The 10,931-nt window shown below is 37.9% G+C and overlaps 1 protein-coding gene across 1 annotated transcript in view; it reads right to left on the bottom strand.

Moving 5' to 3' along the window:
* Nucleotides 1-2,865: 2,865 nt before the first annotated feature.
* Nucleotides 2,866-10,931, bottom strand: part of LOC116335037 (chemokine XC receptor 1-like) — a 78,279-nt gene continuing 70,213 nt past the window's right edge. Inside the window, exons 1-3 of the mRNA XM_039602264.1 lie at nucleotides 4,548-4,618; nucleotides 4,133-4,453; nucleotides 2,866-3,979 (exon numbers count right to left, since the gene is read on the bottom strand). Of these exons, the coding sequence (XP_039458198.1) occupies nucleotides 2,998-3,969 (972 nt within the window). The 5' untranslated portion in view covers nucleotides 3,970-3,979; nucleotides 4,133-4,453; nucleotides 4,548-4,618 and the 3' untranslated portion in view covers nucleotides 2,866-2,997. Of the gene's footprint in view, nucleotides 3,980-4,132; nucleotides 4,454-4,547 lie in introns of the transcript that reaches the window.

The following is a 10,931-nucleotide window of genomic DNA, read 5'->3' as shown; positions in this document are numbered from 1 at the left end:
TAGAGCTGACATTCGCTGTGATGTTGATGCAAATATGTGGGCAGACAGACGGGAGCATCTAGATATCACTGATTGATATGCAGCAGTGTCTGTTTTTCAGGGGTTTTTTGTTTCATAACTACTGCAGTAAGGTTTACTGTCTAAGTGAATTTATGTTTGCTGTAAAATGTTTGATTTACTGTATTTCCCCAGTTGCACAATGCTGTGAACAGTTTCAATTAAATATTATCAAGGGTGCATATGAAGTGCCTTGATTTTCCTTTACAATTTATGGTTTTCAACATGCCATGCATGCTGTCCAGACTTGACATGTCATTGGGAAGCACCTACAAAGAAATCCGTCACAATGAGAACATGTTCAAACCATTTGATTTTGTGACCAAAGGTGCTGGTGTACTGACTTGTAATTGTGACAGCCCTGACACTTGGATATAAGTACTTGCTTTTGATGACTATATTATCTGTTTTGATTACGGGACTTGCTTTTGAAGCATTGACTACTTATTTTGAGCAACTGCCTTGCTTTTGAACAACTGACTTTTCTTTTTGATGAAGTGACTCACTTTTGCAAGTTATCCACCATGTTTTGCAGTTTGCACCAATTGTTTTGTGAAGAGCCTTAGTAGTGGTGCAGAGATCAATTCTGTTGTGAGAAATGCACCAAAGCAACTGAGAAAAACTGTACTGTATTGTACCACAGCACACTATGCCACACCTGGGCCAAGTCTGCGCTTCAGTTACAGTACGTCTATATGTAAAGATCTATAAGGTCATGTCCGAATGCAAGTCTCCTGTATGACTATGAAAGTGCAGAGCAAATTAGTTTGTGCTGAAAAACTACATTACAGTATGCTCACCTGTTTTCCCAACGAAATGTCTGAATAATAGAACTTACAGTAGTTCTCCCAACATTCGGCTGCACCCTTCGTCCAGCCTCGGCCATTGTGAGGCCATGGTTTACCACATGATCCACAAGTGTTGCCCTGATTTTGTCAGGAACGTGTCTATGTGGTTGGCCTCTTCTTACCCGGTTTTGTCCTCGTCCTCCACCGATCCTCACCACTCTTCCGCAAGGCTGATGTTCCATGTTCTGCAGTTTTGTAGATTCAGTATGCACCTCATGCCAATCCTGTCTGTTGGTTTACATTATATATATACTTGTAGAGTAGGGGATACTGTAACGCGATTCACCTGTGACTGGGTAGAAGAGGCTTCTCATTGGTAGCAAGTAAGAGTAACACACACCAATTTTCATTAGTGTGAGATAAGGTTCACCTGAGAAAAGTAATTTATGGAGATTTTCATGGAAACTCCTTAAAAATAGGGTTTTCAAAATGGGTGTACAAATTGTTTGACAAGATGTTCAACAATTTTGAGTGCACTGACATGGAATGAAGACTATTAGTTGTATGGACAATGACTATTCAGCCGGTACAAGTATAAATAATTGTGACATTCATGATAAAGCAAGGAGATAGTGATGAATAGCAAGTCAAAAGTGACCATTCTTTGTCCAAAGGCAAATGCAAATGCAAAGTTTAATTCTGTTGTGAGAAATGCACTAAAGCAACTGAGAAAAACTGTAAACAGGTCGTTCACTAGCTGTTAGGCCACCTCAGGGCACACCCACGCCTCAACAGGTGCCTTTTATTAGTGAAACCATCCCATGTCCAGCCAGCCCACAGTGGATTATAATGACGTTATATAAACAAACAACTAGAAACATGCAATAAAAATATCAGAATAAAATCATGCAAATAAAATCAAAACTACACTTACAAGCAAACACTAAAATCAGAATAAAACCAATCATAAAGACACATGCAAATTTCCACACACACACACACACATATACACATATCTATACATAGTGGTGCAACGATACACAAAATTCACGGTTCGGTTCGATACTTTGGTGTCACGGTTCGATATTTTTTCGATACAAAAAAATGTTCATGCCTTTTTAATTTGTTATTTATTAAAATTATAAATATATGTATAACTCAAAAGTACAGTTTTTAACTTTAATGTTGCCGAAACAACAAAATAATAGAATAAAATAAATCTATCTGATCAAGAAATCACTCATCTTTGGAAGAGTTTATTACAGAGAAATGGCTCTTTCCAAAATAAAAGCTATACTATACGCTTTTTCTGGGGTATATTCTCAACAGCATATTAAACATATCAGGTCCCCATAAGGAGAATCATGTGCTGATACCTGTCTAAATGACTTGGGTAAAATTTGTAGCATGCGTTCTTGTTGTATTTGTCTGCTTCCACTTGTCTTTGCACTAGGATGATGTCGGCGTAAATGTGCAGTCATATTCATTGTGTTCCCACTAGTGCTGTCAGCGTTAATTTCGTTAAAATGACATTAACGCGGCAAATCTCCGTTAATGAGTTACCGCGGATCGCCCCGTGCGTGAGGCTGCGCATTGGTGGGAACTGCGCTAATGCACTAGTTCCCACCACTGTAACTGAGCATTGCGTGGCACATCCGACATACTGTTTTACTTTTGTCCATGACGCGCTTACCATCAGGGTCATCTTCACATGAAAACCAAAATAGTTCCAAACGCCAGATCTGAATGAGGGTGGGGGAGGTTCAGTTTCGGGTAGCGTTGAGGCAGTTGCCATGTTGCAATGAGCTTAACTTCTGTCTCGCTAGCTTGCGCTGCGCTCAGTGGATCTGCGCTTGACAGTGCATCCTAGGCGGAGTAGTCCAACGCAGATCCACTGAGCTCTCAACACAGACAGCATCGTCAGAAGAAAAGTTGATAAAATAAATTAAAAATTTTGTATTGTTTAATACATATGCGTACCGAACCGAAAGCACTGTATTGAACGGTTCAATACCGATACGAGTATTGTTGCACCCCTAATATATATGTATATATATATATACATATATATATACATAAAAATATGCGCATGTGTAAAAGTAAAGAAATACAGTCTCTACATTTACATTTACAAACTGAATCAATGTTTAATTTAACGACTGACATGTGGACTGTCAGCAGATCTCTGGGCAGTGAAAGCCACGTCCTGCCTGGTGTCTCTCTCTCTGTTCTTCCTGCGCACATTTTCACAGTGCATAAGATTCAACAGATGCTTTCGCATCTTCTTTGACATCATATACAGCAGAGGGTTCATACAGCAGTGAGAATAGGCAAGCATTTCACAAATATGGTAGGCAACTCCTAACCGTTTCAGTACATTACAATCTTTGTTTGTATTGAGAGACTTGATTAAAAGCATAATATGGTATGGCCCCCAGCAAATAAAAAAGACTGCAACAATACACAACAGCACAGCTACAGTCTTTTGCTTATTTCTATTTAAACCTTGCAAAACTGTCTTGAGGATGGCAGAATAGCAGAAAATAATGATGGCAAATGGGAGGAAGAATAGCAGTGACACTTGGAGATAATGTCCAAGGTTTTCTTCAGATTTATCGTAGCAATAGTTTTTATCATCCCAGGGTTCAACCTGTACTTTCACAGCATCACTCAGGGATGCTGAGATGCTGATGACCCAGGCAGCTACACAGGCACCGATTGCACACTTCTTTCTTCTAGCACGGTTACTTTTCCAGGTTGGCAGCACCACCCTAATGAAACGGGCCACTGTCATGGCAGTCAGCAGAATGACACTGCTGTACAAACCAACAAAGAATGCAGCAGTCATGAATCTGCAGACAAAGTCACCAAAGACCCAGTGGTGTAGGTGACCAACAGCCCAGAACAGAAGTGTGATGGTGAAGATCAAATCAGAGCAGGCCAGGTTCAGGATGAAAATATTTGTGATACTTTTCAGGCCCTCGTAGATGAAAAGAACGCATAAGAGGAGACTGTTGCCTATGACACTGAGGATGAAGATTAAGATGAAGAGTGTCCCGGTAAAAGTTGGAAAGTTAGTGTCACAAAGATAATGGACTTCATGGCTTGTCATGTTGTCTGCCATTGTCAATTTTCTACAAAAGATAAACACAAAATAAGATTTTTTTCAACACATTTAAATACTATAACTTAGCTGTTTTCTCTATAGTGACAGAATCTGTGGATTTTAGTTTTAGTTTAATGTGTAAAACAGAGACTAATAAAGGGGATTAAACACAGAAACCTACCTCTTGTATCCGTCGTCAAGTGTTCTGTTAACTTGTACTGTTCAGGAAAAGCTGTGATGATCTTAAGCAAACCAACAGTTCCTCTTTCTGTTGCACACTAAGTCCAAGATAACGCCCAAACAAAAACTACATTAAAAAAAACTCGTAAAAACCCTCGTAGATGAAACGAACACATAGGAGGAGACTGTTGCCTATGACACTGAGGATGAAGATCAAGATGAAGAAAGTCCGGTAAAAATTGGAACGTTATCCTCACAAATATAATGTATATTATAACTCACTCCATCATTAGTTGTCATGTTGTTTGCCATTTTCAATTTTCTAGAAAACACAAACATAGAACTGTAATTAAACACATTAGCTTAGCAAAAATCTCTTTTAAATGAGAGAAACTTGTAGTTTAGTAATTAAGTACCAATTTCAGAGTATAACTAGTACTGATAAACTTCTCGTAAGCATCAGTTGTCATGTCTTCTGTTGAATTTCACTGTGACGAAAAAGCTGTGATGTTTTTGGAGATTAAAAAAACAAGAAGAGACGCCGCCTTACAAAAACCTTATCATGTCTTGTCATGTCATGAAAAAACAAAATCAGTTGGGCAACCTTTTTCTTTCCCCACATGCTGCAATATGAAAACAATCACCACTTTTTTTAAATTTTGGCCTGAACAACTAAACCAAGATACAGGTTGTGCACTGAGCGTGAGAGCAAGAGATGCTATAGGCTGATATAGCAGCAGTTCAAGCAGTTAAGCAAGGCAACACTAAAAAAAATAAATAAATAAAAATAAGTCGAACAACAACATCCAATATATTTTCTGTTAAAATTATGCAATTTGCAAGTGAGGTCAATATAGAAATATAACTGCAAAGACTCCAAAATGATACTGTGCATAATGTTTTCAGAGCCACTTCTGTGAAACAAGTCACATACTAAGTAACCAGATATCAGTCCTCTTGTTCAGGAAACTGTGGTTGCATTTAACTGTCGTAATCTGCAAGACATGCAGACTAAATATTGAATGGAGAACCAATATGCAGACATGCAGAGGTAGAGTGAGGTAAATTTTAAAGCAAGCTATTAATTTCCAGGCTGTTGACATCCAAAAAGGCAAAAACCAAAATGGAAAAAAAACACAATCCAAAAAAGTGAAACTGAAACCACAGCTACTAAAACCTAAAATTAAAGAAATACACAGACTGAAATATTTAACTGCAGAAAACACACTGGAGATACGAAAAAATGAGGCAAGGCACATTTTGAAATACAATCAGACATTCTGACACAAGAAAAAGGGCAGACAGAGACTAAATGGGTGATTATAAGAGATGAGACAGCTGAACAAGACGGCAGAAGAAGACATGGCTGCAGAACTAGAAGCAAAAGCACAAGGAACTCATAAAATAAAGCAGGAACAGGGAAAACAGACACATGAATGGACTAAATACAGAAGACTAGATACAAGAGGAAGGGACACTCAGATAAAAACTAAACTCTGAAGCAAATGAGAACTAGGAACAGAAATACACAAAAGAATACATAAAGTAAATATAAACATTATAAACAACTCAATAACTGGATAAACTAACAGGAGCTTCCTCAGCAACAAGTTATTTTACCTATGAAAATGTTATATTATAATATCTTAAAATGATCAAGGCTTCTTGGTAACCGTACTCCAACATGCAGATCACACGCTCTCATTAGGATGAGAATGCATGAGTGAGGTAGCATCAGCCATGGTGCTCATAGTTTACATAACCAAAACACAGTAATTTGGCTGAATTGAAGGTTCATTTGATGCATCTATTTAACTATTATTAAACATTGTTAGTGGGTTTTAATGGCACTGAAAACACACTTTTATCCTGGTGTTTTTTGTTCTTTTTTGTTTGATTTGTTTTGTTTTTCTTCTCTCACCTTTCTGCCTCGTAGGGATCCAAACTGGTTGCCTTGAATGTCTCTGTTTTTCATCCAATATGAAGAATTGCCTCAATAATTCAACACAGTGATGTCCTCCTCATCAGTAGAAGATAAACAGGGATAAATAGCACACTATGGCTGTGTCTCAATTCAGGGGCTGCATCCTTTGGAGGCCGCATAAGAAGGCCGATTACGTCACAGCAAGGCGACGAAGGCTGTTCCAATTCGAAGGCTGCTCCAAATGCGTCCTTCATTTTGCCAGATTTGAAAGATAGGTCGGGTGTATCCTTAGTGTTCCAACCTATCCCAGAATTCATAGTGTGGCCCAGCCAATTCCAGTTTCCGACAATGGCGGCAGCTACTTAGTTGCAATATTACTCTTATTGCTCTTTTCAATACTTCATTAATTAAATTGTAATTTATAATATTTTGATGATAATATAAAAATACGTTTCAAACGCAGCAGTGGCAGAGGGGCGCGGCTAAAGAGTTTGAAATATTACTCTTTCTGGGTCACAAAAGAAACTTTTCACTTATTTTTAGGTGAGAATGTAGCTGTGTAAACTTCAAATATCTGCTCAGTTTATCAAGACATCACATATTTGCCAAAGTGCTCCGACGTTTTCGAAGACGTCTGTTACCCACCAACTCAATACCTGACCGGGTGGTCAAGGCTCAATAGAGCCGGCTAACACCGGACTCCCAGCACATCGTTTTCAGACCCTGTGGGGTCTCTTGTTACTCAGGTTAAAAATGGTATATGTGTCACTTAGATAACTTCAAAATGTTATTGTTTGACTTTTTTCAGTGTTTTATTTGTTTGCGAGTAAATCGGTTTGGCTGCGATTAAAGTTATAGTTTTTACACAGCTGAATAAACATCAAACAGAAAACTGATTAAACAGAAGCGTGAGATGGTCGAGAATTTACTCCAGTGTCCTGTTATATTTTAGATAGCAAGGAGCAGACGGCTGGGTTTATTAAACTCCACCCAGACAGCGGTGATGCAAATCTGAAGGCTAGACCGTCCCATTTCAGAGGTTCACACTTCCAGCCTTCTCAGTCTTCGGAGGACCCGGCCCACATAGACCGCGAAGGCCGGGTCCCTCCAAAGGATGCAACTCCTGAATTGAGACACAGCTAATATGTCTGGGTGCCCCAGGATTTCTTCCTCCATGAAGTAATCTAGCAAATCACCAAGTGGTAATCAGTGGACAGCTCATGTCTTCACTTAACACTAAGTTCATGAGTTTTGAAAACCTACCAGTTACGATGACAGGGTAATTTGCTTGTATATCTAACAAAATTTTAGCAAACTAAAAAGTTAGTTGTATGAATTTAATGGGAATTATTTTAATGAAATTAGGATATGAAAATAATTTGAAAATTTGAACCATGGGAAAAAAACATGGAAATAAAATCTGTAGCTTTGTGCTAGTTTAGCAATTTTAGTATGTTTTTCTCCTGTTTTATGCCTTAGAAATATCATTAACCCATGTCAGTTTGATGATCTGTGTACTTTCCTTCCAAAAGAATACTGGGGTTTCTGCTTTTTAATTTATTTTAATTTTACATAGCCTCATGCTTTACAAAAAAAAAAAAAAAAAAAAACAAACAAAAGTTACATTTCTTTTTAGTCTGTTTCAGTTAGTTAAAAATATATCAAATAAACAGATTTTATTGTTCATTTTCAGTGTAAAGAAAAAAGAGGATGTTGCTTAAGTCACCATATGGTTTTTGTTTAGCTGGCACTATAGATAGTTATTTGTCAGGTTTATTTTGATGAAGCTTCATTTTGCAGAAGTTAATTTTTTTCATCATGTAGTTTTTGGGGTTTTGTGTAATCTCTGATTTAGTGGGAAACAAAAACAGGAACTAATAAATTTCAAAAGAACATCCTACAGCATTTTCACAACAGTAAAATTTAACGGAAGACTTGACAGTTGTTGTTTGGAGTAAGTCGCTGTGTCTGTTTTCTGAAATGTGGTACTTTATTAGTCCTTTTGGTTTGATATATGTGAAAGATCCACAACAGACCCAAACGCATTTTCATGCTTTTCAGCATACACTTTTATTTATGGCTGCAGCTTTTCAGCTCACCGTCGACCACATACCAACAACAACCACAACAGAACCTAGTTCGGTCTATTTATGCCGGTGAGGTGTGTGTGTTGATGCCGCTCAGGTGCGTCCACCTCCCCCGCAGCTGCACCGCAGACCAAGCCCTGCCACAATATAATATACAAAATAGAAACAAAATCAACAGTTTCTGTCATTTTAGAGAAAACTGCTCAATCATTGTGTTCAGTTGTGTTTTAATTTCATATTTTCCAGAAAATTGACAATGACAAACTTCACATCCACTGATGACAAAGTGAGTGATCATGCTGTATACATTTGTTATACTAATGTTCCCACGATCACTGCTCCCTTTTTCATCTTGATCTTCATCCTCAGTATCATAGGCAACAGCCTCCTCTTATGTGTTCTTTTCATCTATGAGAACCTAAATGTCACAGTTCTGGGTCATTTTGACCCAGCTTTTTTTGTTTCTTATATAGTAAATTGTTTCTTGTTTACTGTTTTACTTTGAAGGATCATGTTCATGTCTGATGTCAGTGTGTTCAGTTTTACTTCTCCCCTGTCTCGTTAGCCTAATTTCTCCCAGCTTGTCTCCCTCCTGTTTCCCATTCCCTGATTACTCCCCTGTGTATATAAGCCCTGTGTTTGCCTTGCTCTCTGTTGTGTTGTACCCTCTACATGCTGTGTCTTTTGTCTCCTGGGCTTGTGTAGCGCCTCTGTTCCAGTTCAGGCCGTAGTACCTATGTTCTGTGTTTAGGTGTTTGGTTTGGTGAGTTTAAGTTATCGATGGTTTTTCCAGCAATAAAAGCTGCGTTTTCAGTTTAAATCCCATCTCCAAGAGTCCTGCATTTTGAGTCCACCACTCCTGCCTGCCTGCCACACAGCCCAACCATGACACTAAAAAAATATCACAAATATTTTTATCTTGAACCTGGCCTGCTCTGATTTGATCTTCAGCAGCACATTTCTGTTCTGGGTTTTTGAGTGTATGCACCACTGGATCATTGGGGACTTTGAAAATTCATGACTGCTGCATATCTTGTTACATGTTACATGTTCTGGTACACTGGTACAGCACATGAGTGAAATTTTTTGTGTGCAAGCTTCACAAGCAACAAAGGTGCGATACAATAAACATAAGAAACAACTAAATATAAGAGCAGGTATGTCAGAATTTTAAGAATAAATATATGTACAAATATAGGTACATGTAGAGGTCAGCAGTTGAATATTGTACAAAAGAAATTGCATAGATGTACATATGGAGTGCATAATGTCAAAGTTGCCTGATGGATAAAGCTGTCCCTCAGTCTGCTGGTTCGGGACCGGATCCTGCAGTACCTCCTGGCTCACAGAAATAGTTTGAACAGTTTATGGCTGGGGTGACTGGAGTCTTTGATGATCCTCCCTGCTTTCCTCCGGCACCGCTTCTTGTAGATGTCCTGGAGGGAGGGAAGCTCACCTCCAATTATCCGTTCAGAGTACCGCACCACTCTATTATTGCAGCCTTTTTCATTTGCTGGGGGCCATACCATATTTGGGTTTTAATCACCTCTTTCTATATACCCAGAGATTGTAAGGCACAGGAATACTTGCATATCACTTACAATATTTGTGAAAAACTTGTGTATTCTCATTGCTGGGTAAACCCTCTGATGTGTATGCTCTCGCAGAAATTGCAAAAGCATCTGTTGAATCTTTTGCGCAGTGAAAATGTGTGCAGGAAGAACAGAGAGACAGACACTGGTCAGACTTCACTGCACAGAGATCTGCTGTTCAGTTGGAACTGCACAACTTTCCATTAAACAGCCACTCGTTAAATTAAACGTTGATTCAGTCTGTAAATACTTTCATACAATACAGTTTATATTTATTTAATGTCACATCTTTTGCATAATCGCTTGAAGTCATCCAAATCTATTTTTCACTTTTTAATGTTTCAAGTCAAAGATTTGTACAAGTAAAGATTTGCATTTTAATGCTGCCCTTCCATTTACTGTACCTGGAGATAATAAAATGCTGTCAAAATCCAATGAAGCTGTTTTTATTTTTCTCTTCTCATTGAAACCTGTGACATGTAACTTTAGGTTAGACTGAAAAATATTCCATTGTCATCAGTTTTCTGTGGTCAAAGCAGAAAGAAGTGAGATTGTATTAACACGGTCACCGAGGAAAAATAGAGTATATGATCATAATTGTCACTGCTCAAGGCTATGATTTACTTGTTCTGGTCTTGTCAGGAAATTCCAGTTGATTAAATGAAGGATCTAATATTCATTAGTTAAAGTTTTATAAATCAAGTTATTCAAACACTCCTGGTTTAGTTTAATCTGTAAAAAATTGGCAATTTTAAGACTAATCACAGCATAAGATAAAAAAAAAAAAAAAAAAAAAAGACCAATGAACAAAGTAAAACTACACCTGCTAAACATTAGCATAGTTTATATGATTAGCACTGGTCTTGTTGGGAACTGATCAGCTGGCTCAAGTATCTTAGAAATGTTTTTTTGTCTTCTGGGATTAAAACAAACATGTTTGTTTTTTTTTGTTTTTTTTTTTTTAGATTTTACACAAGTGAAAAACAATCAACAGCAAAAAGTGTTTGGCAGCTTTTAATGACGGAGATTAACTTTTGTTAATGCCAGGTGCAACAAGAATATTGTGAAGTGGTTCAAGCTCGTAAATACATGAAAGTATCTCAAATAGTCACGCTTTACAGTAATGCCAGATTTCTTGTATTTTACATAGATACTAAGATCACAGTAAGTATAGCGTGACTTGAAGTAACACGTTCC

The sequence above is a fragment of the Oreochromis aureus genome, linkage group 18 (genome assembly GCF_013358895.1).
Source record: "Oreochromis aureus strain Israel breed Guangdong linkage group 18, ZZ_aureus, whole genome shotgun sequence".
Taxonomy (NCBI): Eukaryota; Metazoa; Chordata; class Actinopteri; order Cichliformes; family Cichlidae; genus Oreochromis; species Oreochromis aureus.
Note: the sequence above shows the minus strand (reverse complement) of the source record. Positions and strands in the feature narration are given on the sequence as shown.